Raw genomic sequence first — 26,207 nt, 5'->3', positions numbered from 1 at the left:
CTGCGTAGTTAAGAGCCATGGCAACCTTCCCTGCATTAGTCATGGTGCCTAGTACCAAGTGCTAACCTTTATGGCATGCCAAGAACTACTTGGGAACAAACACAGACTTTGCCAGTACAGTGGAGTTCCAGCTGCTCTAGCACAAACCATGTTGACAGGTGTCCTCCAACGTTCAAATATCAAGGCACTGCTAATTGCAATTTATCATGCCTTTCCTGTCTGCAAATGTCTGCTACTCAAGGTAGAATGTAAAATGTGCCCAGAAAGAGAGTTATTGCTGGGGGGGGAGAAGCAGGAAAAGTCTCATCCCCTCAGAAGGCACAAAAGGACCTAGCACACCTGAGCTGCCTATGGGAAAGATACCTCCTTTTAATCAGCCTCAAAACAGTGAAAAATAAATTGTACCAGACTACTAAATCTCCTCTAGAGAAGGAAACAAACATTCGAGCCATGCTGCAAGGTAGCTACATGGTCTTTTAAATAACAGTTGAGGAACAGAAAGCTCATTACTGTGACAGGCTGACAGCACTGAAAGGTCGAAGTTTGCCACATCTGCTGGAGTGTGGAGAGACGAAAATTCATGCTGTTTCTTACTGGTACCAGAGTATCTGCCTCCACCAAGACAGACAACCCTCTAGCTGGATGACAGCATGTTTCAATACTCATATTTATTAAATCACTCTCTGTATAAACAAAACCTGCCAACTACACACAATGTCTGGCAGTTTTATGATGTTTGTAAGTCTACAAGGAAATAGACCATCAGACTCATTGCCCTCTAGGCTTTTCTTCCTCCTGCCATGCAATGAAGTGGATTTCCCATGTTATTTCACTTCAGAGGCCCAGGCACAGAAGACCAATGGTTAAGGAAGCTTTCACAAACATCTTTTACACTAGGCCGATTTAATCAAGTGTCCATGAAAGTCAATCTAAAGATTTGATAACATGGTAGCTGGCATAATAAATAGCTAACACAAGGATCATAGATAAAGGGTTAAACCCAATGCCTCTTCTTACTATACATTTGAGATCCTACAAGGGCTCCTTTGATCCTCTCCAAACCCAGAAATAAATCTCACTAATCATCTCATAAGGAGCACCAATAATAAGACACTGACATGTGCCAATTTTGCTTCCTCCTGTACCCATCACAATAGTTGGGAGCTGTATACATGCATTAGAGGACACTATTTGGTCCACAGGTTATTTTTCTACCATAATTATGTCAGTACAGTGAAATTTTAAATTAGAGGGGACTTACTTCAAATTTCAGTTGCTTCTTGGAACCTGTGCGTATGTCACTTTCTTTTTCTGCTTTCTTTTCATCTCCACTGCAAACTCCATCTGTCTTCTCCGGAGGCAAAGCCACTGCGAAAAATATATTTAAGAAAAAACGTTTATGAGGAAATGTTAAAGCAGTCTTATATTTGCAAATATGTCTTTATATTTAGGGTGAAATTGATTTCAGCAAAATCGTATGAGAGGATCATTATACTTGATTTGCTTTTGTGTTCACTACACACCTAGGATAATTTCAGCAGACAATCTACCAACAGCTTTTGGTACACAGCCTCTCCAATAAAAATCACTAGAATCACAGGAAGTTCAAACACAGTATTATGAGACTATAAATCAGCAGAAATGTTACTGTAAATAAGCTGAATAATTTGCAAAATATTGGAAGTTTGCAACATATTGCAAAAACACACTGCATTCGCCATCAGTGAATGAAGTAATGAAGCTGAAATGAAGTCCTCATTCTGTTCTGATTTCCCTCTTCAAATGCACACAAAGCTTACTACCTTCCAAAAGGGTAACACTACCTGCCAAAAAGGTTAAGCTGCATTTTTTCAAGTATGTATGACACAGAATCTTTCACCTAAGTTTCAGTTTAAAACGTAATGCACTTGCATAATTCAATAGCACTCAAAGAGCATCAATATTAACATCTATCAGACATGTATCACACGTATCATAACATGAGATATATAAAATATATGAGAGAGAGAGATATATACACACAATTCTCCTGTGAATTGAAAGACAAATGCCCAGGAACATAATAGCTGTGCCTTGGGTTCCTACAGAGGCACTCAGCCTTGCACACGATGAAACCCTATATCTGAAGAGAATTAATTCTACATTCATCAGCTTCATGAAAACATACACACGTTTTTTTTAACCCTACCCTCAAGCTTTTTAGATATTATTTTTTATATATCCTCATACCTTTGCCAACAATGTTCTGCATATATGTCATTAGGCATAGCGGTAATCCTGCCTACTCCCCAAAAACCAGAAGACACCGTGAGAATGTGGGTCTTAAAGTCAGTGTTTTTTCTCTTGCACTGCAGCATTTCCGTTTACCCAAAGCCTTCATCCTAATCCTATGTAGGAAGCATTTCTTGGGGAAGCATTTGTAGGTAAGGTCTCATATAAGTGCCAGTTCAGTAAAGTCAGATTCCTTGCAGAAAAGGAGACATGATCCCTGCCAGTTCAAGATGACCCATTTCAAATTGAGTTTACTCTCTGTTTCTCCTGGTTTTTGGCATTACTGAGGTGTCTCCCAAGCATTCTCCCTGGAAAGTAAGTCATTAACATGCTAGAAATGAAGGTATTATATTAGCCATTTTTCAGCATTTTCTTTCACATTTAAAATAGAACAATTAGCTTTAAAAAACCCCAAACTACCCTTACCATAGATTTATACTTTCAGAAATTCCAAAAGCTAAGATTTCTGCCACAATATTCACATTGCTGTACTGCCATATATATAACGTTTTCTAGTCTTATTTGTTTAAATTTAACACTTTCGCATGAGGGTTTTTTTGGTTTTCAAAACTGTGGTATACTATGAAAGATTCTGGATGTGCAGTAAAGAAAGGAGGAATGAGGCAGAAACCCAAACCTTTGGAATCTTCTGACTTTGATATTTATTTGCAGTTTTGACATTATACTAACATCAGCTTCCCAACACGCACACGTAATTTGCATTGTACAAAAGCAAGTAGACATGGAGTTTATTATACACATACTCACACATTGATACACTTTGATTTCTACTTCAAGCCATGTTAGGATTCCCTACACCAAACATAAGCTAAGCAGGAAGGTCAAACAAAGGAAGAGAAAGCTCTTCCCTTCACAGCAGTTTCCTACCTTGTCCTTTTAACCTGGCATTACCAGATGAACAGGGACTGTTTCTTAGGAGGTTTTTGTATAGTATTTATCATAATGAAGGCACATATTAAGATAAATATTACTTACAGTACAGAATTTGAAGTATATCTGAAGATGGGTCATTTGCTTTGTACTCACTTTGTCCATAAATACAACTCCATATTCCTGGAAGTTCAAAACTAAGGCCACAAAAAGACCACCATAAAACAAAAATACAACATTTGGTTGTCTACCTTAGTCCAGCCTTGTTGTTTCCTTCTAAAATCAACAAGAAATGAAAAGGTAGCATGGGCCTTCATAACAAGGGCAGTTATATAGACATACTTCTTCCTAACTATTAAATATGCCCCTACATTTTCAGTGGCTCATGTGTACCAGTGATCAGTTTCTTGCGAGAACAGTCCTAACTAAGCTGATAGAAACATTTTTACGAGGGGCTTTTGGAATCCCTCACAACCGCACTTTAGGGAATGTGAAATAAATGAAAGCTGGGCTGGTATGATCCCTAGCTTTGTTGGAACAGTGGGCAGCCAAATGAAAAAAAATCTACCTGTTATCACACATACTTTTAAATGTATAAAGGTACATAATGCCCAAAAGACTTCTACAGTGGTCTCTTATCTGTTGAGGGACAGCATCCCAAATGACATTGGCATGGCAAACATAAGGCTGAGAGCACTGAGGAGCAGATCCTGCACACAGTGACTATTCCCTGCCCCAATGCTCTTTGCTGGGTTTTTTTGTCGAAACAAAGGGTCTTACAGAACGTTCTATCTCTTCTACCACCACGCTCTTGCACTGAGCTGAAAACTGTTGGCATGTGCAAAGAGCACCAAACTTCTCCAGTCCACAGAGTGCTTCAGAGAGGAATGGCACAGAGTTACCTTCTGGTTTCAGGAATAGTTCTTCCACTGGCACGTTTAATAACCTTTCTGGATGTACAGTTTGTGTGTCCAGATAGAAGCTTTCACTTTAACGTATCATTTATCTAACAGAGGAAAAAATATGCTCTGACAAATTAGTATTCTCAAAAAACAAGATTTCAACTATTAGGGAAGGAGGGGATACACTTGCAGTACACTCCTTGAGAGAGTTTAAATACTGTATGCCAGAAATTATCCTCTTTGAGCTTTGCTGACCTTTGATCTGAAGAACTCATTGGCCTTGCTGCTCCAGGGAATTATCCTTTGAAATCAGTTACTCATTTTGGAGCTCAGATGAAATGGGGAAATCTGGTGATCTCATCCTGATGTCAAGTTTCATTCAGCAAAGAAAAATGAAATCTAAATGAGGAAACTTTAAAGGCAAATATGGAAGTATTAAAATAATATTTATGAATGATCAAATACTGTGTCTGTGCACATATCCTCATGTGCCTTAACCAAGCCCAATGAACATTTGAAAATACATACTGGAGTATGCCTATTTTGCCTGAAAAGAGAAGGATAAGTGTCTGGTATCTTGTTTCTATACTTAGATTTGACTATTGACATGCGCTCAATTTCATGAAGGATACAAACACATGCTGAACCTACTTATAAATAAAATGAGAATGTCTGCTTGGGACAGTTAAAACTGGCAGCCTGTAAACAGAGATCCACCAGTGAACTGCATGCCAAGGTTCAGATATATTCACAACGTGAACTTCCTTTCAGCTTTGCCAATGATATTAAACTAGACCAGACAAGATTGCTATCTCAGAATGTGGAGAATTAATAGACTTGTGTTTCCAAAGTCTAGGTCATCAGAAATAGGTCCACGTACAATATATCATCTGTGCAAAAATACTTACCTCCCCACTCAGATAACAAGTCCTGACAAAGAGAACGCTCTATATAGATGAATATACAGACAAACCTACCCTCCTTGTGGGAATCCACAACCGGAGAAAAAAAAATATTTATTGCTTCTCATGGGAATAACCATATGCTCTCAAAACCAATGTTCCCTAGCAATGTTTCATGAATTGAAATACTGCATATGTTTTCTTTATGATGTTCTCTTTTCTTGTTCATTATTAATGGTCTTGTATTCACTTCTGTAACCTTAAGACACTATAAAAATGCGTCTGGACAATATTTGAAACTGGAAAGACAATAAAGGAAAAATATTAACTTGGAAATATTGTGAAATACCATTCTTTCATGAAAAACAAACTGACTGGCTTAAGTGTACTAGCAGATGTTTCTCTCCAAGATTGTTAATTACTACCACCCAATTGCTTGTAATTGAGGTGGGGGAGGAAGAGATGGAGAGAATGAACACCAGTTGAAAGGTATTAAGACTCTTCCCTGAAGAATTAAGTCTTTTTTTCAGGGGTTTATTCATTCCTAAGAAAAGAAGGGGGTAATAATTACAACTGCTCCTTAGGAATCACCAAAAAAATCCCAGAAATGAGGTAAAACTGATTGCTGTTCTGCATGCATTGAATGAGCATAGAATACTAAGTTTCAGCCAGCCAAACCATTCTTCACTCACCTCCACCCTGCGGGGGGAAAACAGAAAGCCAAAATACAGCTGTAGTCAGGCCGAAAAGTGACTGTTTAAACTTTCACCCTCACTCAGGTGGCTTATAATTTCAGAGGTCTCAAAGCCTCATTCAAGCAAGGCACCATGATCTTTAACAAATTATCTCCCTTCTCAAAGTAAGGACAGTTCACTCTGCTTTTCAACAGTACTGAGCATTTGAATCAGATGGATTAAGAGGATCTTGTGGCCACAAACAAAAGTATGCAAGTCCTAAAGAATGTTCAGGTCTAAGTTACAGCTACCAAGCCCAAATTTGCACAGCAGCTAGGAGAACTCAGGCTAAAAATGAACTACTTCAGAGCCCCTTTTTGATGACAGCCATTCCAAAATGTATGTGATGCATCGCAGGGCCTTAACTCAGAAAGCAGAACTATGGGAGAAGCTATGCAATTCCACAGTAATAAATTATGACTGGACATTACTAGTGACTATTATCTTAATGTCAGGGTCATTACTGTGTAATTTTTGAGGGAAATCAGAGTAAAGGTAAAATTGGAGAACCGACAAAAATGCCACCTATGAAAGTCAGCATCTGGCATACATGGAACCAAACCCTTTTAAGTGAAATATTATTAGCCTTTCCCTCAAGTTGGATAGACTGGATTCTTTAAAACTACTACCAGAAAAAAGGCAGAGAATTATCTGTACCTGGGGAAAAACAACAAGCCACACACTACAAACTGAGACTTGTGGGGGAGTAGGATAAAAGGAAAATTTAAAAATGCATAGACATATCAAGACAAGGAGATGAAGTCATAAGCACTTCTGTAACAGCTCAAAGTGAACTTTAGTAGCAATATTTTACTAGTGGAATTGAGCATCAAAGAGCTGGTCCAACCAAGCTCAGTAGTGAAATTCCTATTGACGTCAATAGGGCAAGGGTTTCACTTTCCATTTACAGATCTATCAGATGCAGCAGAACTTAAAGTCAGAAACTATGAGGACCAAAGGGATAGAAAAAGAATGAATTGTGTTGTTTTTCCTGATGTCTCTGATGTCTAAGTTATCTGGTTCTGTCAACATTTTTTTCATAGCAAATCAGGTTTGACAAACATAACTGACATCCTTCGCTGACTGCATGACAACAACCAGAGCAGTAATAACTATGTTTGAAAGTCCAAATTAAGCAGAAGTCCTTTAATTAACAATTACATTCACATTGAGATTTCACTTTTAAGTTCTCCTGGAGGCCATGGATTAAGAAATATCACCCCCACTAAGCACACATTTTGGTTTTATTCCACAGAGTTTATTCCACAGAGTTTATCCCTGACAGAGATAACTTTGCTTGAGCAAAGGTCGTCTTCTCCAGTGGCAAATGAATGTAGGCAGAATAGGACCAGGAAGGCAGTAACATCCCTGTTCCACAGCCACCAGAATAAGCGCATAGAAAAACAGGCTCGTCCTGGGTCAGCTTTTGGCATGTATTCAACTTTCTCTGGCTGAAAGCTGAAGCTGATGAATTAGACACACCCTTCAAAACAACAAAGATCAAGCTGCCTTCTCTGAAGCTTACTGCAGGGAAATTAATCGTGCATTTTAAGTCCAGTGGGACAAGTCAAAACCAATTTAGCAAGAGCTATACTAGTAGTACTTTGTACTAGTCTGGGATGGGTATTTCAACCTGAAAATATGGAGAGGACTAATTTTCCTCTATTTCACTGTTTCCTGTTGATGGCCACAACACAAATTAAAGGTTCAACTGCACAGCAAGGAGTGTTAAAAAAAAAAAAAAAAAAAAAGAAAATTCAAGATATAACAAGACCTACTGTCAGCACCCAACCAGGGGGAGACAGTTAGGCACAGGACAGAGGGGTAGTGACTCAGACTGAGTGATGGCTTGCAGAAAGCCCCCAAGAAAAATAGACAACCAAAATATGTTTTAAACATTCAGACATCAGATAATGATTCTAACTGACAAGTCACCACTAGGACATTTGGGAATTGCTAAACTAAAATTCACTCAAATGTTCAGGCAACATTTTCTCTCCTGAATAAAAAGAAAAACTCACAGGTCTGTGCAACACCATCTCCCTTAAAGCCTCAATTCCTTTTGCTAACACCAATAATTTGACACATATAAGTAGAAGTATTTCCAAGCTTTGATATAGAATCACAGGTTTCTGTCTAGGACTGACATCTTCTTTTTTTTTGGCTGTTGGGGAGAAAAAGTTTTTACTATCTGCTTACCAAAAAAAAAAGATTTGTACTAAAAATGCAGATACAAAGGATAATACGGTCTCCCTCTGCTAGCTAGGGTGTAATGCATACATGCTTAAACACTAAACCCAGATTTCCCTATCTGGAGTGAGTTTGCTGAAGGGAGGGAGTCTGCTGAATTTTGCCAGATTATGATTCCCTTTTCCAATTAGTTCCTCAACTGGCTGTATTTCATCAACAGCAACTTCCAGATTAAACGCCTTACTTGACCATCTTCACCCAATACACTTTGATGTTCAGTTCTCAAGCTTCAAAATACCTTTTGGATGAAGATCAGACAGCACTAAACAGAATTACTAATTAATTAAGCAAAGTTAAATTTTAAACACTGCTTGTTGTGTTAGCCAAAAGCCTGAGCAGAACAGTCTTTTTTTCCCCTTCCTCATTGGAGATCAAAGAAGATAATTTCTCCCTCCCCTATCTTAAAAAAAAAAGGGGGGGCTAAGGGGACATGGGGGAGAGAATCTTAATAAACTTTGGTCAGAATACTTCAGGATGTTACCTGAAGCAGCAAGGTTTGTGTTTGATCAGTGGGCATATCAAAAGCCACATTAACAGAATGCGATCTGCTATAACTATCTGTACCATTTAACATGACTAAGTACTTCTTAAGTGAAAACTGCCACTGTCACATGAACCACTTACCACTTTCTAACAGCATTATGTGTCCCTAGAGCTCTGAATGGGCCTGCAAAGTGTTGAATTCTATTGCTGAACAGTGACAGATGCAGACACCGACTGATCATTTGTAACTTCGAGCAAAAGAAGACAGACACCTTTTCTTTAAAGACGGCCATACACTGTTTTGGGTGGTAACTGGTAACAATTTTGCTTTTAAAAAAATCCCTTCTCAGTCCAAGTTGTAGATATGCATGTTCACACAGGATTTTCTGTCTTAAATTTTCCTTGTCTCTTCGGATTATTTTCCCCTGAGATTCTTAAGGGAAGAAAAAGAAGAAAAAACCTCAGCCACTACATAACCCTTTATTCAAATGAAGGGTGTGTAGGTAATGTTATTAATAATGTAGGCTTTGATATCAATGCGCTCCCATCTTAGACATTCAGTGGGAAAATTGTGTTTCTGCTACCTTTGCTGTGATAACGGGGCATCGAAAGGTATCTGAACTGTGAGATTCATTTAATCAGAATTGCTTCCCATGAGGAAGAATGTTGCTCTGACCCTCACAAAGCTAGATTTTTACAGAGAGCAATGTTGTGAACCTGTACTGTAACGTTATTTTGGCTGTGATGAATCAGTTGCATATCTGACAACTCTCTCATAGCTAATACACAGTGGCAGGTTCGGTGTTCCCATCCACAGAGCCCTACATCTTACTCTGAGAGGCAGGGGAGAATGGAAATTGATGCACAACACAACTGAAAAGTAATATAGTGACTAATAGTCCAGCATATATGTGTGTGTGCACAAGGATGCATGTCCTTCCCTTTTCATATTAATACATGGGTGAAGAATAGGTACTAAGGTTATACATCACATACTACAAAACATGCAGAGAAATAAAATTCATGAATACCTGAACCCACCACCTTATTTAAAGTCTAGAGAGCACACAGGCTCTCATCACAAGAAATTACTCCCATGGAGCAAACACAGGTACCTACTCACAATTATTAATAATTATAGTACAGCCTAAAGATCACAATCAGAGATGGAAGCCCACTGTGCTATGTACCGCCCAAAATGCAGGAGACGAGCCAGTTTGGAGCAGGCTTAAGGGAGGAGCCAGGCCTTCCTATTGCGCTAGACAGCCCATGTCTTTCACAACTCAAGAGTCACCTTCCCACTTGGAGCCACCCTTTTGGTGGAAAACCCTGCAATATCCTCCTAGACAGTGTAATTCAGAATTTTCATTCAAACGTAGCATCTTGAAATCTGGGTAGCGATCACTACTTGTTAGTGGGGCTTGGGCAGCCACCCCTGCAGGGTCACAGGCGGCCTGGGACAGGGCAGGTGGGTGCTCAGTGCAGCTCCCATAGTCCTGCAGCAGACACAGACAGCAGTCTTCACCAATTTGCCAAGAATATCATTCCATACCTGGATGGCTCCACTCTCTGTAAAGGCTCATTAAAATAACAAAACAAAACAAAAATGTCTGCAGCACCACACTTAAGCTTCGTGCCTCCAAATCCTTACAAGGGACTGTAACTCCCTCCTACATAAATCTTTTGCGCACAGAGTTCGGGGCTGCCTTGGCTCCCCTTGCCACTCCCCTGCCTTTGCTGAGCCCTGCACGCAGCCCCAGCTGCAAGGCACACACAGCGAAGCTCTCTGCTTCTCCAGAGCCCTGTGAAAATTCCTCGGGTAGCAGCTCTTATACTTCTGGATTATTTTTTTTTTCTTTTTTTTTTTTTTTTCCCACAACTGCTATTCCTTTCCTCTCTTTCTGTTACCTTCACAGTTTTAAATCCTTTTTGGTACAAAGTTGGGCACTTCATATGACATACTTTACTGGTGAAAGGACCTGGATTACTGGATCAGATTTATAAAGCAAGAAGAAAAACCTGGTTACTGGTATTTTAATTTTTTGGTAGGCCGGGGGTTGGGACTTTCCATCTAACAAGAGCAGCTGGACTCCGCATTCTTTCAAAAGCAGAAATATTGCTTCAGGTTCACTTCTACAACTCCATAGTGCTGCATTTATTATTTGCTTTTACTCACAAACTAGTTGGGGTTAGAAAAAACCCACAACCCTCTTCAAAACAAATGACACTTTATCTTTTTCTCCACAGGAGAATAAGGTTGACTGCTACTTGTGCTTTGAGGTTTGAATATGATTGAGATGAAATATGTGTTAAGAAAAAAAGGGGGGGGGAGGGACACAGACCTTTTTCTGCTAAAAATATCATGCCTTTTTTTTTTTTCCCCCTCAAACTTGAAACATGTGACGAAATTAAACTTTTAAAATATAACCCTGGAGCTACTTGAAACTATAAAAGTCTCCTCAGTATCTGAGGCAAGTCAGAATTTCCACTGTTCAAGCTGAGCTTTTATGAAGAGCAGACTTTAGAAAAAGCTGTAATCTATCTAGGTAACAAAGGGCACTTGTTCTGCCTGGTGAGGTAAAACTTTGGGTTTCTGTAGCTCCTGCAGCAGAAGTGGAGTTGAAGCACACAAAAGCACCCTGACTGATACACACTTTGAATTTGGAACAGCAACTGGCAAAAGCGATATGCTTTTCACAGAAATTGCCTCTGTAAATCTGCATGCACACGCTTGTGTATTTGTAAGGTTCAGCAGGATGACAGGTTGTTGCGTCTAAACTCTCCAGCCTGAAGGTTCAAGCATCTATCTAACTTTACATCTATCTAGCCATCTCTATAACAAGATAGTTCCTAAATTCAGTCCCAGAAATGCAAGAACTATTTAACCCTGTCACAAACTGTATCTTTACATGAGAGACTCTGGGATATGAAAACCCTATGGGCAGGAGGGGAGGGCTTACAGGAGTGTGCACATGGGATCTAAACAAAAGCCTGTCACAGAAAGCTACCAAAAACCCAGCGAAAGGAACACTTTGAAACTTGGTTGCCTAGTCAAGGTCAAGTAAAATGTAAGAGAACTGGCAACTTTAGGAATATTCAGGAGTTGCAGCAGGACTTATTGCCTATTAGATGCAGTATTCAAGGTTTCTAAAAATGAACGTAATGTTTCATATAAAGGGAAAGGATTTGAAACAAATATATTGTCTTCTGAACTAGCAAGGGCCAAAACTTCTTTCAATTACAAGAGCACATAACTGGAATAATTCCATGAACACCAGCATGAGAATATTATCTGGCTCCAAATCTTTGCCTGGAAATATGCTCTAGTTTCACATGGGTAAAAAAGAAAAAAAAAAAAAAGAGAGGGAGTCACAAGAGAGTCAGAGAAGAATGGCATTTTGACTCACTTTTCAAAAACTTGTTTAATAAAACCTCCACGAACTGTGGTCAAAGCTACAAGAAAAATAACTGGTAATAATCATTGCTGGGAAATTAAAAGTAGAAAAAGGACCTTTGTTCTTAAAGTAGAATACATGAAACCACTGTTATTCATCATGTTTCCAGAGAGATTGTTTTCAAACTCCTGACTTGTTCCCATATTTCATTCTTTGTTCTTGGTGGTGGATGTCCTGGGGCAAAGTTTAAGTACATTTTTATACTGCTGCACATGTACAGTAATGCAGCTTTATCTCTGTACCGTACACACTAGATCAGCTGTCCCTCACAGGTATGCCGACTCCATCCGTTTGCCAGGCTATAATTGATGGTAAATCCTGCCTCCCAAATCAGTCACCACTGCAGAGGCAGAAGAGCAGGACACGCAGACAGACATGGCTAGCTGTAACCCAGCCATCCCTAGGTGGTGTTAAGGGTTTCACAGGTGTACCCACGCAGTGGGCAGCTACTGCAGAGATATACACCAGCCTGCATTCCTGTGCACTCAGTGTGATTGTCACCCAGCCTAAGCCAGATGAACAGCTCACCCAGATATGCCTACACATGCTACAGTGCCTTCCTCCTCTGAATCACGTTGACAGCCCAAGGAAAACACCAACAGCCAAGACTGATTTGGTGAGTCCTGATTACTGAGGCCCAGCCCTTTCAAACCTCATGCACGGAGCATGAGCTTCATGTCACTGGCACCCGTTTCTCACCCCTATGTCAGTCCTGCTATACGATAGCTTCCCTTAGGTTTCACTCACTGGTGTGAGCAACTAGTTGGGTGCCACAGCCTGCTGCCTAAGCGCTGCTGTGATGCTTCACTCACCTTCAGGATGTGGAAGGCAAATGAGAGCGCCCTCCTCCCTTTGATAAGATCTCCCTAAGCTACATACTTTTGCCCCTTTAATTGCCCTGCTTCCTACATGCACCCTGATTGTCTGCCTCTTACATGCTACAAGAGAAGCAGCTTGAGAGATTTGTAGATGTAGGTTTTCAACAGCTATATCCACAGATAACTTCTTGCCTCCTAGCAAACTAGTTCACAACTACCCCAGAGCTGAGAATAAATGAATATTCTTATTGTTGATTTTTTTTTTAATGACTACTCAGAAAGAGCATTAACTACTCTGTGAAAGAAGGAAAAGTTGCCAGTCTTAGGTAGAAGGAAAGAGTATGGAAAACCAATATTGTTATAAATACCAAGCATGCATATAATATTAAAGTTTTCAATGTTTAAGGTGTTCATAAGGATCAACTCTGCTCTTTGAGGCACTTGTTCACTTCCTTTTTCATTACCTTGGTTTTCTAATGAAAATTTTTTTATACATTACACACAATTAAATTAACATTTGACTTTCTTCAGCCACCATAAAGAAGAGACACACCTGTAAGTTTGGAAGGTTTCTAGTGTGCTATACTTTGAAACCCTCTCTCTGTCATGTTATAAGGGACAGACATGGATACAGGAAATCTCACGCTCTGTTCTCAGCTTTGCTATTGTGTCCCTGAACCAAACATGCAACTTGCTTGTGTTTAGGAATAACAACTTTCCAGCAGTGTAGTAGAATGATCTGAACACAGAGATCAATGTGAAACTATTACTTCTATTACTCATCTTCTTGGTCTACTGCAGAGGAACCCAGAACAAAACTCTCAAATGGTACACAAAATACATCATCTATCAAAAACTTAGGCAGCATTGGTAGGAGCTGGTGGGTTGTCAGCTAATGACAGTGATAGCCCTACATGCACGGAACAAGCACAGCACAGGCAGCAGAGCACATACCCTCCGCACAGCAGCAGCTCAGTATGAGGAGGAAAGCTCACCCTCCAAGGTGACATAACAGCCCACTTTTCACTGCCTTTCTGTGCTCTGCTTGCCAACATGGGTGGGAGATGTTAGACACTTTAAAGGTCCATTTGGAAACATCTGGAGACCACTAACTCATTACACACAGGCCACGGACAACCATTGGATGGCAACAGCCTTTCATCACTACTGACCTGGTTGCACTTGAAACAGCAGCTCTAGAAGTAAAAGCTTGTGATCCAAATACCAACCCCCTTCAACTGGAACAGCTAATGTTAAAAATATAAAATTGTACAAGTGTTTCTTAAAAGAATTTTTTTAAAGTGCCTTATGCCATAAGATTTTCCTCCCACTCATGGCAAACAGCCTACCTGCTTCTTATAATTTCCTGGATCTGTGCATGACCACAGGAAAACTTCTGCTAATCCTACCAGTCTCATGTTCTTTGGTGACTTTTATTCTAACTGCCAAACTAAGCAGTTTTCTCTTGGAACTCTCCACTGCTCCTTCCCAGCCCCCCCTCCCCTCCTACCATGTTCTTTGGTACTCCTTTCAGTTCACAGTAACCAGTTTATCAGCTTCCAGCCTAGGCAGGGACTAGCTGTTTGTCAGATAACGGTGGCTGGTGCCAGCGGGTCACCCTGAAGCTGAAGATATTTTTCAGAGTTGTTTCATGTCATATTGAGTAGTAGGAAAGGGTACAGCAGAAACCTCTTGACTGCCGAAAAAAATACAGCCAGTGAGCAAGTGATCACCAGTCTGAGGTGATCACATAGCATATACTTATACATAGCACATCCATGGTAAGTGCGTACAATTAGCAACAAGCCATTAAGACACAGTGGTCCCATATACCGTCCCAGAATGCTGACCACAAGAGCACTTTTAAGGTATAATTATTAGCATTCTGTTTGCAGTCAGTGATGAATAGGTATTTGGTTGAAGAACATGAGAGAGAAGGGACCTTCATTTTCTGCAAAGCACCAATCCTGCATCAATAGTACTAGGTAGGTAATAAAAAATGGTGCTGAGACAAAGAAACTTTGCCTGTGTGCAATATACAGTCTATGTCTTTTATATAAGTACACTGGAATTTCATGTACATAATATACAGAAAATTATTTAAGCTATAGAAAATAAATGAAATATCCATAACTGAAGGCATTAAATAGAAGGGAGCATTCAGTTTGAAATAACTGCCTTTTATCACCCATTCATAGCTTAGCCTAGCACAATATATGAATTTATTGCAGCTAAGAGATACCAAAGTATGATAAAGTGTCTCACAGGCAAATAGAAGGTTAGCTAAAAGTATTTAAAATGCTTGTTCGAGTTTTCCTTTGCTGACAAGTTTATAAACAATTTGGGCCCATGCACCATACCTTGCCACCCTTCCTCTGAGTTGACAACTCAACAGATAATCCTTCCAATTACCAATTTTAGAACTAAAGTTGTCACTGATTTTTTCCTGAACTGAGACACAGAGGTGAAGGAACTATCTTGCAGTGCATGACAGCAGCCTTGTTGCAGGGTGCTGTGGGGGAGGCACGCTCTACCCTATGCCCTCCCCTGCAGGTGCAGCCCTAGCAAGGGAGAAGCACGGACACCTTGGCACCACTTGGTGAAAGCCAATGTGCTCTCTCGTGTCTGGGTTGCATATGGTGGGCGGAAGCATGTGCATCTGTGTGGGCGTCCCGGATGTTTGGCAGCATTGGGCATATGATCAGCAGCCTTAAACCACTAGTTCATTCTTTACTATTGGTCCTTGTTTGCATATCAATTCTTATTAAAGCGAAAAATAACAACACAGCTCTTCGTGGTGGAACTCTGTTAATGATGCCTCAGCTCCCACTTGACCAGAGATTCCCTGGATGCTGGATCAAGGAAGAAGAGATGAAAGACTGACTGGACATACTAGTAACATTTTGAAAAACATATAATAATATTAAGAATCTAATGAATTATTTTTCTCCTTTGATGAATACAGCATGCCTTACTTGAAGGTTTAGAAGTTCCATAATGTATTGTACATGTGTGAAAAGTGGTACAAGTAGCTCTTCTACAGATATGACAGATTTTTTTATTCTTTCAGCAACAACATGTGCTTGGAACTCTGCTGGAGGGCCCTCTAATATTTATGGGCAAGAAGATGGCGTGAATAATTTTGTCCTTTCTGGTACCAGATAAAGGGACATCTTACATCTAGGGATTTGAATACATGTGGTTTGGGAAACATCAAAAAATGGGTTTGTTGACTTAGGTAAAGCTCTGTCACTACTTTCAGCAGGACTCTGGATATCATGTTCAGATAAGGCACCAGGAAGGGTTGGATCTTCTCCAGTCTTCTGTTGAGAGAATAACAACCAAGATATCACCCTCAGCTGACAAATGGAACAAGGAACAGATTGCTATCAGTGTAAGAGGCAGCTCCTCTGACAGGTACAGGGCTAAACTGATCTCAGAGATACAAGGTTTCTGGTTAGTAGAAACACTTAAGTCATATTTTCAGGAGAACTTTGACATGAGAAATCACATTATGACACAACTAATTGGGGTGATAGGTTAGGTGTCTTCTGAGCTTAAGGACTTTACCTTGAACTCCAAAAGGCAGCTGAAGTAGACTGATAACTATATCCTACTAGGCTCTAAAGAGCTTGTATTGAGACAAGTAGGAAATTGCCTCTTTTCCACAATCAGTCTGTGTCAGAGGGATATTTTCCTGCTTCTGGTCCAGATGACACAGGCAGGGAGAAAACAGGCTGCTCTGAAAAGCTTGTAAATATTCAAGTGATAAGATGGAGGAACACCAGTTCACTTCATAAGGACATGGAGTGCTCAAGATAAGAAAGCTCTCCTGGTCTACAGGCTTCAGCTGTGAAAATTTCTTAAATGGTCCTGGGAAAGGAGGTAAAAAAAGTTCTGGAAAACAAGAGCAAGTCTCTTGAACAAGACATTAAAAAGCTTGCTTATGGCTTGAAGAGTAGAGAGAACTTGGACGTCATTATTGAACACACTAATAGCAGGTATCTTTCTGAGCCACCTGCATGTCTCCACGACGGAAGAGTGACTTGCTGTTTGATGCTACATTCAATTCCTGCCTGCCATTTTAGCTTCCCCACTGAAATGAAATGAAAAATACATCCCAATGTCTGTGCTAGTTTTTGTGACTTCTTCAATAGCTACCTCCAGTTATTCAGTTCTGGGGACCTACTATTCTATCTAGGGATGAGGAAGAGAAAATGCAAGCTCTTTTATCCTAGACGTGAAAAGTGATAAAGCACATGCTTCCTGTGCAGAAACAGCTGGATGAGAAAGTTCAAGCATGAGAAGTTCATACATAGCCACAGCAGATTGCACAAGTCCTCTTAAGTTTGGCAAGTGGAAGTCGCTGAAATGCAGTGGGAAAGCACTGCTAAACTTGGAATGAAAGTTGCAAATGGATCCACTACAGAACCTATATCGCATGCCCAATTGTTGAGTTATTAATGAAAGAGTAAAGAGGGAAACAGAGTAAGAGTAATATAAGAGATGGAAGTTTCCACTGGTGTCTCTTATCTAAGGAAATGACTGACCACATAAGAGAAAATCCAAAAATTTCAATTTAGCTACTTGCCTAGCAGCAAAACCAAAGACAGGTGCTGGATATAATGGACAATACTGGTCAAACTGTTTCTTTCTGCACAGCGCTCAGTAAACAGTCACCACTATTGAGTTCTAACCTCTTGTCATGCAGCAACATTGAGTCAACAATCCACTCTCATGACTTAAAGCTTTTGATGTTTACTTTTTTCTTTCTATAGTTAAAAAGAAAGCACTAATGCACCAGTCCTCTTACCAAATACAATCTTAATCCCAGAATCCCGAGCCTTTTGCTGTTGGCCAGTTAAGTCTGTTAAGACGAAAGGATTTGATCAAGCTTTACATAACAATACAGAAGTTAAATCCAGCAAAGAGAGTTCTTTTCATCTGTACTGCTCAGACAGCTAAGAGGGGGGCAAAAAAACTAGAGGAAGGAAAAACAAAAAAGGTAGCGAACTTGGCTATGTAAAACAAAATAAGGAATCCAAGTGGCAACTCTTATTGCCCATTTGTCATTTCAATGAAAGTCTTCTAAAGAACTCAGATTTATTCAACAAAGTCTCCAAGTTCACACTTGGGAAGGCTATAGCCTTCCCCTAACCCAGAAGAACTGTGGCACCTTTTCTGCCAGTCTGAGAAGTGTTTCTTCTTTTTTTTTCCCATCCCTAACATGTATTTATGAAGATAGGATATAGTTCATTGATTTGACACTTGCCTGGTACTTTGTAGAGCTGGGTTCAAGTCTTTGTTTTGCCATTCACAATCTCTGTGAGCTTAGCCCAATCAAGCAGGTTTCAGTGTGTTACAGCTCCCTGTCTCTGAAACTAGTTATCAGTTATGTTGATGTTATCTTATGACACATGAATGTATAATCATGCAACATATATGTGTTACGGCAGTACATAAAAATTGTGAGGTAGCAAAATAAAGACAGACAACTATTTTAGATTGACAGATACTTTCTAGAATATTAATTACATTTTCACCCAAAACATTTCTATGCAGAAAAGAGCTACAACAGTGGTCATCTTTTACCTAAGCCACACAGAATTCAAGCCATGCCCTAGCAAATGTCTCAAATAATGTTTTGGCTTAACTTCACGCTAATATCACAATTTTATGCTAGTACTATCACAATGATCCAAAAATATTATGCCAGTAAAAAGTACAAAGTTATACAAAAAGGGTGAAAGCATCCTGCTTTAACACAATGCTTCTAGTATCATCTGTTAATTATAAGAAGATTTTCAATATCCCATTCAAGAGGGAAGGGACTAACACTGTCTCCCAGCATGGAAAGCATAGCCTGAAGATCTGAGAGATGAAGGAGTGAGGACCAACCCTTGGCAATCTGCAAGTTTGCCTGAGCACTGGGTGGGAACAGTTACCTGCCTCCCAGCTGGAAAGACGCCACAGAACAGCTCTTCCCCAGTGGCAGCACACAAAGGAAGGACCACCTGCTGGTATCTAAATCTTGTCTTCACTACTCAGCTACTTCATAAGAAATGAGACACATCAGAACTAATAATGTAAAACTGCCGAAAGACTGCAATCACAGTAGCCTAGATGGTTTTACACTCTAATAAAAAAATCCTGCTGCTGACTTGTTTGGAAATATTATATATTGGATGTTATGCTTGCTATGCAAGACAATTCTACACAACAAAGTAAGAAATAATTAGAGGCAAAGAAAGGTAGAATGAGACACAGAAAAATGAAATTGTTCACCTTGCTGACATTTAATATCCTGTGTTAAGTAGCTTCTCCTATAATTCTGAAAATTGAAAAAACACCTTTATTAGAGTTGTGTCCTACTATGAGCAGAAAGGAAAACTGTGGTGAAGTTAAATACTGAAACACTTTTAACAAACACTGACTCCATCATGGCAAGTATATCTTGCTTTTGTGTTTAACAGTAGCCTACAAGCACCAGCTGAAATTAAGGTCCTATGTTACAGGCACATATAAGGGAACATTCTTTGTAAACTACAGGCATGATACAAACATGGGAACCAAGAAACACAGTATATTAACATATTTCACAGGTAAGGAACTGGACAACAGACATTCTTAACATAAAGAATCTTTCAAATTCTGTTTAGACAGAAGTCTCTACCACCAGAAAAAAATGACTGGATTACAAAAGGACAGAAATTTCCAAGTTAAGCTTGACATGGTTCATTAGGCATATTGTTTCCACTAGCCTATAATATAAATTTAGTGCACAGCCCATGCAACCACTTGTTATACTAGAGAGTTTCCCAGAGAGTTTCTGAAGTCTCATTTCCTTGCTTTTCTTAAAAAGAATGAGCAACAACATCCTCTAATTGATCACTTCCATTCATCAACCCCCACTTGCCCAACTGAAGTTCAAGGTACCTCAGACATGTTCTCTTGCACACAGAATACATTGTTCATACTCAAGGTCCCCAAAGGCCCTTCCCACCACAACAATGATTCCATCTCCACTGCAAGGAAAGGCCTGATCACAGAGGAAGAGATGGGATGAGCCTTGGAACGAAGCAGTTATTTGAGGCAATAATGATTTCACTCACATTCAAGAAAAATGTATTGAGTAAGAGTCTCTGGTCTTTATTAGAAATTAATGCAGGAGTTTCTGAGTCTGTCCTGTGTAACACAGAAGGGTGGGCAGCGTATCGCAAAACCCAGTGCTAACACTTTCAGCGATCGCATTTACCACCTCTGCTGGCAACGGTGATATTCACTACTGCTACCAGTGCCAAGAGAAGTACCTGGAAATAAAACCTGTGAGACCTTGAGTTAAAACACTTGGTCCCTATGATATTACTGGGTGACTATTTTTGATACTAGGAGGACAGTGGTAAGAGATACAGAAATAACACCCTATTCTCATCTTAACAGTTTTGTCAGGTAAATGACACATCAGTATACCAAGAACTGCACTCTCATATATGCATTCTCACACTGACTTGTTCACTGAATTACTCCAATATTCCTTAATATTAACCAAGAAATTTTGTTCTTTAAATACCTTCTAGATGAAAGTGTTCATCGCCAATAGTGTCTCTGTAGCCTTCCCCAGATAAATCCTGTTTAAAAAAAAATAAATAAAAATCAATGAAAAACATACTATATGCAAAGTGTTGAGGTGTTAAGGATATGCATTTATTATCGTCAGGATTAATTTAAAACACTAACAAAAGCACAGAAGTTGTTTTTCGGGAAAGAAGTCAATCACTTTATTAGTGGTAGTCAATGTGTTTGGTGCTATTTTACAATGCTCTAGACATACTTCAGGAGAAAAATTTAATGGAGCCGAATAGATTGTACAGGGGAAAGAAAAAATGTTCATATTCAAATCCTTTTACAAAGCAGATTAATATTTAGCATTTCAACATCCTGTCAATCAAGCAAGATACAGAAAACTCCAAATGGGAACGATAAAAGAAAAATAAGCCCTTCGCTACACCCAGAGGAATGTTATCACTTGGTTCCACCAACAAACACAAAACTTTCATATGCCAGAGGTCACCCAAGAAAAGCAGATACTAGACTCTGAGGAGCTGCCTGATCCTTCAGTCCCAAAATTAATGAAATTTTGTCAGGCCCAGTACGTCTAGAGCAATACAGAAGCAGATGCCATAGATATGCAGATGATCTTATCTCAGACCTAAAAAACATTTCTCTAATGGTGCTGAAGTAGTAATAAAGGCCATCAGTGGGATTTGGAGCTAATCCCATTTACAAAGAGCTTGAAGAGCATTCTTATTTTCTTATTAGCAGAACCTTCCAGCTCCAACCCCCATCCCAGCTAAACCAGAAGCAATGATAGCTCCCCTCATGATTTGCCGGCTCCCATTCATTCAGAAGGATAGCTGCTGGATAGCTAGCCCAGAGACTCTGAAAATATCGTTCAGTTCATGACCAGATACCCTGAAATAAAGTTAGAACTCACAGGCCAAATGGCTTTGAGAAATGCTGTCAACCTGGCACTGAATGCTAGGATTCTGCACAGCACAATGTTGTTATAAAGCTATCATTCTGGATTTAGCTTTCCAAGAAGCAAATCACAAAAATCATTTTGTTTCCTTGAGTTTTTGTTCCAGTAGAAAAGGTCTCTTCTTTTGAGCATGTGCTGATTATTATCAATCATTACGTTAAAAATTATGGAAGAAATGGACAGTGAACAGAAAGAAGCTATTAAATGTTGACATAACTTTTATTTCTGTAAGAAGACAGTCTTTCCAGGGGCTTGTAGAAGTTTGTTTGATCAAATTTCGCCATGCCATCATTTTCCGTGAAGCTCTAAGAGCACACATCTGACTGATCTTATAGATAATGAGATACATCGAAGTGACTACGTAGGCATACATGGCACCTCTGCTCTCTCCCACAACGCTAAATATTTAAGAACTGTTTTGTTTGCAGTTTTGGGGTTTTTTTTAATTTTTGTTTTGTTTTGTTTTTTACTAAACTCCAAATTCTGCTCCCTCCTGCTTTCTTGGGAAAAAAAATATGTTGACCTGATCAGCAAATATGCAATGGGTAGGTATGATCTTACTTGTGATGTACCTCTGACAACAAGACTATCTAGCTGGTAGCCTTCATCTCTTAAAATTTTAGCTAAGCAAGCAATACATCTGGGTATCAAATGTTGCCAGTTAAAGTGATGTCATTAATCACATCCTCTACACAACCCACAAGTCATTAATTTTTAAGATTTTTCAAAAGTTGTCACTTAAAAATGAGCATACATTTGTTGATGCAAAACGTCCCATCGAGTAACTCAATGGTAGAGTGGAAAACAGAAGCATGGAACAGCAGTAAAGCATTAATATTCCTTATTTTCTCACTTTTAATCATTACACAGGTCTTACGTACATGTGTTTTATATTCTACTCTAGCTTCACTCATTCTCTAGTTCCTAGTTATTTAAGTTTAAGTAGTAACTTAGTGCAAGCAAATTTCCAGTAAGTGTTTCCAACTTAAACCAAACTATTATAAATTACCAAATTCGAGAAAAGTGTTTTTATGATGTGGAACCATAATATAACTGTTAGCACATAAATTGGCAATCCATCCTGAAACTGATGAGGGCATCATTTGAACATTTTAGTGACACATTTAAGCACAGTTCCTCTGCTTGCATTCAAACGTGCTCCTCTGTGTAAGATTATGACATGTATTATCTTTGATAGACAGATGTGTATCTGCTAAAGCTGTGGGCAACTCTAAGATTTTACAGGAAAAAAATGAAGGGGGGAAAAAAACGAAAACTATATAATTCATCTTACCATCATTAATTCTTCTGTCAAAAAAACTGCAAGAGTTACCTGAATATTTTTAGCACCACTGAGACAGCTCTGTCACAACCTGGATAAATACCAAAATGCACCTGCTTGAGAAAAGGATTCTGCACAGTGTATGTAAACTCACATTCAACAGAGCGGTACAAAAGCTGAGCAAGCATCAGAGAAAACAATTATGACCGCAGCTCGTACTGCATAATGGAGTGTTCTCCTGTACAAATTGCCTTAATGTGAATGAAATAGTGCATCTACCCCCAGTGACCCAAATTCAGAAAATGGCCTAGAGCGAAAGAAAAGGGTAAATGTGTAAAACGTAACTTGCAGCTGAAGAAATTCTAGTGGGAAGCAAATGCTATAGCCGGGTAGGAATATTTGACACTGGGGAGAAGCATGTTTGAGCACAAAGGAAACACAGGCTTGAGGGGATGAAAAGACCAGCAGCAGCTCTGCTGTTTGACCAGCCTCTGCAGCATGGGTCTCCCCACACCCCACGCAGTTGCAGGAGCCCGGCCCACGGCAGGAGCGGTGCCTGAAAGAGCAAAAGCAGCAACATTTAGGTCATAGGTAGTTGTATATCGCTGTACTGACATGATGTTTTAAATCTCAACGCTGCATTTTCGAACTTGAACACTGAGTCATGAAACAACCAAAACCAGATGTACCCTGTGAAATACTATATAAATGAGGTCAGCGAGCACTTGAAAGAACAAAGAAAAGAAACATTTATGTAGAAGGATTATTCCATCATGCTATTTCTATAGGTTGCTAAACAGGCACCCATCTAGACTAGGTGTCTCTACCTCACCGGGAGTTTCCCAGATAAATAAGTTGGCCTCCGTTAGCTACCAACACAAATCACACAGAATGACTAAGATTCAGGCTCAAACATCTGCTTCAAAACTCTGAACAGCTGGCTGCCTGGTCCGGGTAGAAAGGACCTTATGTCCCATAGACCCTTTTCTGATAGATGTTGCTGTACTCAGCTCAGATTTAAGTGGGTGGGGGTGGAGAGAAGAGTTAATTAGCACAACTCCCTTAGAAATGCTGCTGGGTATATACATACACAAAGAAGAAAAACAATCTTTAAAAGCTCCCACACCCCAGGGATTCTATTCAGCTGGTTACAAGTCAGGCAATCATCACTCACTTCCCACCTTTGCCATGCAATCAGACTCTGATGAATTCTAACTTGCTGGGAATTTTATTTTTTTAACTCCAACTTCAGCCCTAACCACCCTGTGCAGTTTTCTTACTGATACAAGTCTGGAGACTAAAGGCCAGGCACTCACTCTGGGGCTTCCAGCTATTGACTTCCTTTTCACCAGCTATCTGAAAATGCTGCCATCCAAATCCTCACCCATTGTTCTGCCTACATTGCTTTATTCCTCTGATTCCTTTGCTGGCTCTCTTTCTGCTTCTACATTGAGGTTAATCTCCCTGTCTTCACCTTCCAGGCTCCACACAGTTGTATGTGCATTCACACCTCCTAGCCCTACCTCCTAGCCCCTACACCAACCGATTCCTTTAATCTTGGTCATCTTGGACTCTTTCTACCTGCCCTGGTTCTGCCTTTTCATGCCATGCTCCATGACACCCAGCAGCCAGCACATAAGACCCAAAGCTACAGAATGCAAACAGATCATGTACTTTAGCAACCCACAATTGGACTAACATGGTGTTAAATACAGTTTTGCTTTTGGTGTAAGTAAAGACAGCTACATCCATAGATGTATTAGATATATCAAATAATAACCTTTGATTTAGGGAGGTTTTCGTGACAACAAGCATATTTTTAAAGTTTGGACCCCCCTACTCCCTGTATTACATCACATTGTGTTAATTAATATTTTTCTATAAGGTGTTGCTCTTATCAAGTAGAAAGAAGTTTGCTTTACCTCTCCTCTCTCAAACATCTCATTAAAATTCTTTGATTCAGCCTTAAATACTCAATTTTCACAATTTTTTTGGCAGAAAATATGCACACATTTCCAGTTTTAGTGAAGTTCTTATCAAGGTATCACATCCACCACTTTTCCCAAGTAAAATGCATGTAAAATAACAAACTGTCAACCAAGAAAACTTTCCTCCCTACTTTTAACCATCTGACTGAAACATGTATGTTTTTTCCTCTCTCTTTATTCTCATATTCATGCAATAAAGTTCCAGTACTTTTGGAAAGAGCAAAGTTGAAGAAACGTGTTTCACAACAGGTCTGCAAGGGACAAGATATGTGGTAACTCTAACATCTTGTGGAGTAGATTTTATAATGGTTTTAAGGCAGCTGCCAAAAAGAATGCTATGACATCTATGCACAAACTTCCATTCTTGAAGTAGACAAAAAACAATCCCAAGAGGTTAATGAGAATTAGAATGCCCTTTGGCCTTTCACCCAAACGACTGAGGGCCTTGTCAACTGCTGGGTGGTTATTCTGAATGGTTCAGTCTCACTTGCAGGAAACAAGTTTCCAAAATAAGTCTGATTTTCATACAGCAAGTCCTTAGCAAATTTTGAAAATCTAGTCTCCTGAAGATGCTTCAGAAAACCCATACACAACCCAAAACAGTCATTATTACTGTTTTACTTGTCCAGATTTGAAAAGAAAGAGGTAAAAGACTTTTTCAAACAACAATTGATGGGAAGAACCTAGTACCTCTTTGGATATCTAAAATTTCCCATGGACTAGAAATATAGCCACATGTAACTATGATGAACTCAAACCTAGCCTTCACTACTAGCAAACCTATTCACACCTCAAAAAAGGTTACCATTTAATTTAGGATAATGCAGGTGAGAGCAGATATTCAGTTATCTGAGGTGATGGTAATTCTTTACAAATACAGCTTTACAGCCAGACTCAGAATCTGAAAATAAAATACATACATAGAACATTAAACTGCTTGTGGTCAGGCTTACTTGGTGATGACATTTGGCTAGGTTAGCAGCTTCCATGCATACAAACCCATGCAGTCAAATATACATAAAAGCGGATGTGTTTGCACACAATTTTGTGTGATCACTACTTAGAGGAAGAAGGTAAGGATGCATTTTGGGGATGCATTTGGCTCTCTCCATATTGGAAATGAAGACTTAATATACTCCTTCAAAAATACTTGAGGATCCCCCTTGTAAGCCTTTTCAAAAAAACAATATGCTTCTGTATTACAGCGTCCTATTCAGGACAAGAGCTTCCTTTCCTTCCCTGTTCATAAGTAATCCATATACCTAGGGCTGTACACAGAAAGTATATATTCCAAGCCTCAGTATAATGAAATTTGAAACCAGGCATATACAATTAAGAGTTAAAGCATATTCCATACAGAAAAACACTATAGAGCAATACACATTTCTGCCTTGGTTGAAGCCTAATATTGTTTTTCCTACAGCATATTTTACCTTCTCTTCTGCAACCATAAGGTTTTACTTTTTGTTTTCAAGTTTGCCATTCTGGATAATTTAACAATAAAGATAACTCACCAGGATTCAACTATCTGTAAAGAATGTGTAAAGCAGCTCACACTTAGAGAAGAAGTCACAGTGACTTTAACTTTTAGACCAACATTAAAATATATATTGCAACAACAATAATGCAGTTTGTTAAGCAGAAGCAGCAAGCTCAACTTCTGTAATGTTTTCTTTCTCTGAAATAAGAACC

At 39.4% G+C, this 26,207-nt stretch overlaps 1 protein-coding gene across 2 annotated transcripts in view; it reads right to left on the bottom strand.

Annotated features, from left to right (window-relative positions):
* NKD1 (NKD inhibitor of Wnt signaling pathway 1) overlaps positions 1-26,207 on the bottom strand; it is a 112,508-nt gene that overhangs the window by 24,511 nt on the left and 61,790 nt on the right. For both annotated transcript variants that reach the window (XM_075101581.1, XM_075101580.1), the window contains 2 exons: positions 20,277-20,334; positions 1,262-1,368 (listed from right to left, as the gene is read on the bottom strand). In XM_075101581.1, coding sequence (XP_074957682.1) covers positions 1,262-1,368; positions 20,277-20,334 — 165 coding nt within the window. The remainder of the gene's footprint in view (positions 1-1,261; positions 1,369-20,276; positions 20,335-26,207) is intronic.

The sequence above is a fragment of the Phalacrocorax aristotelis genome, chromosome 8 (assembly GCF_949628215.1).
Source record: "Phalacrocorax aristotelis chromosome 8, bGulAri2.1, whole genome shotgun sequence".
Taxonomy (NCBI): domain Eukaryota; kingdom Metazoa; phylum Chordata; class Aves; order Suliformes; family Phalacrocoracidae; genus Phalacrocorax; species Phalacrocorax aristotelis.
This window is presented reverse-complemented; position numbering and strand designations above follow the sequence as displayed.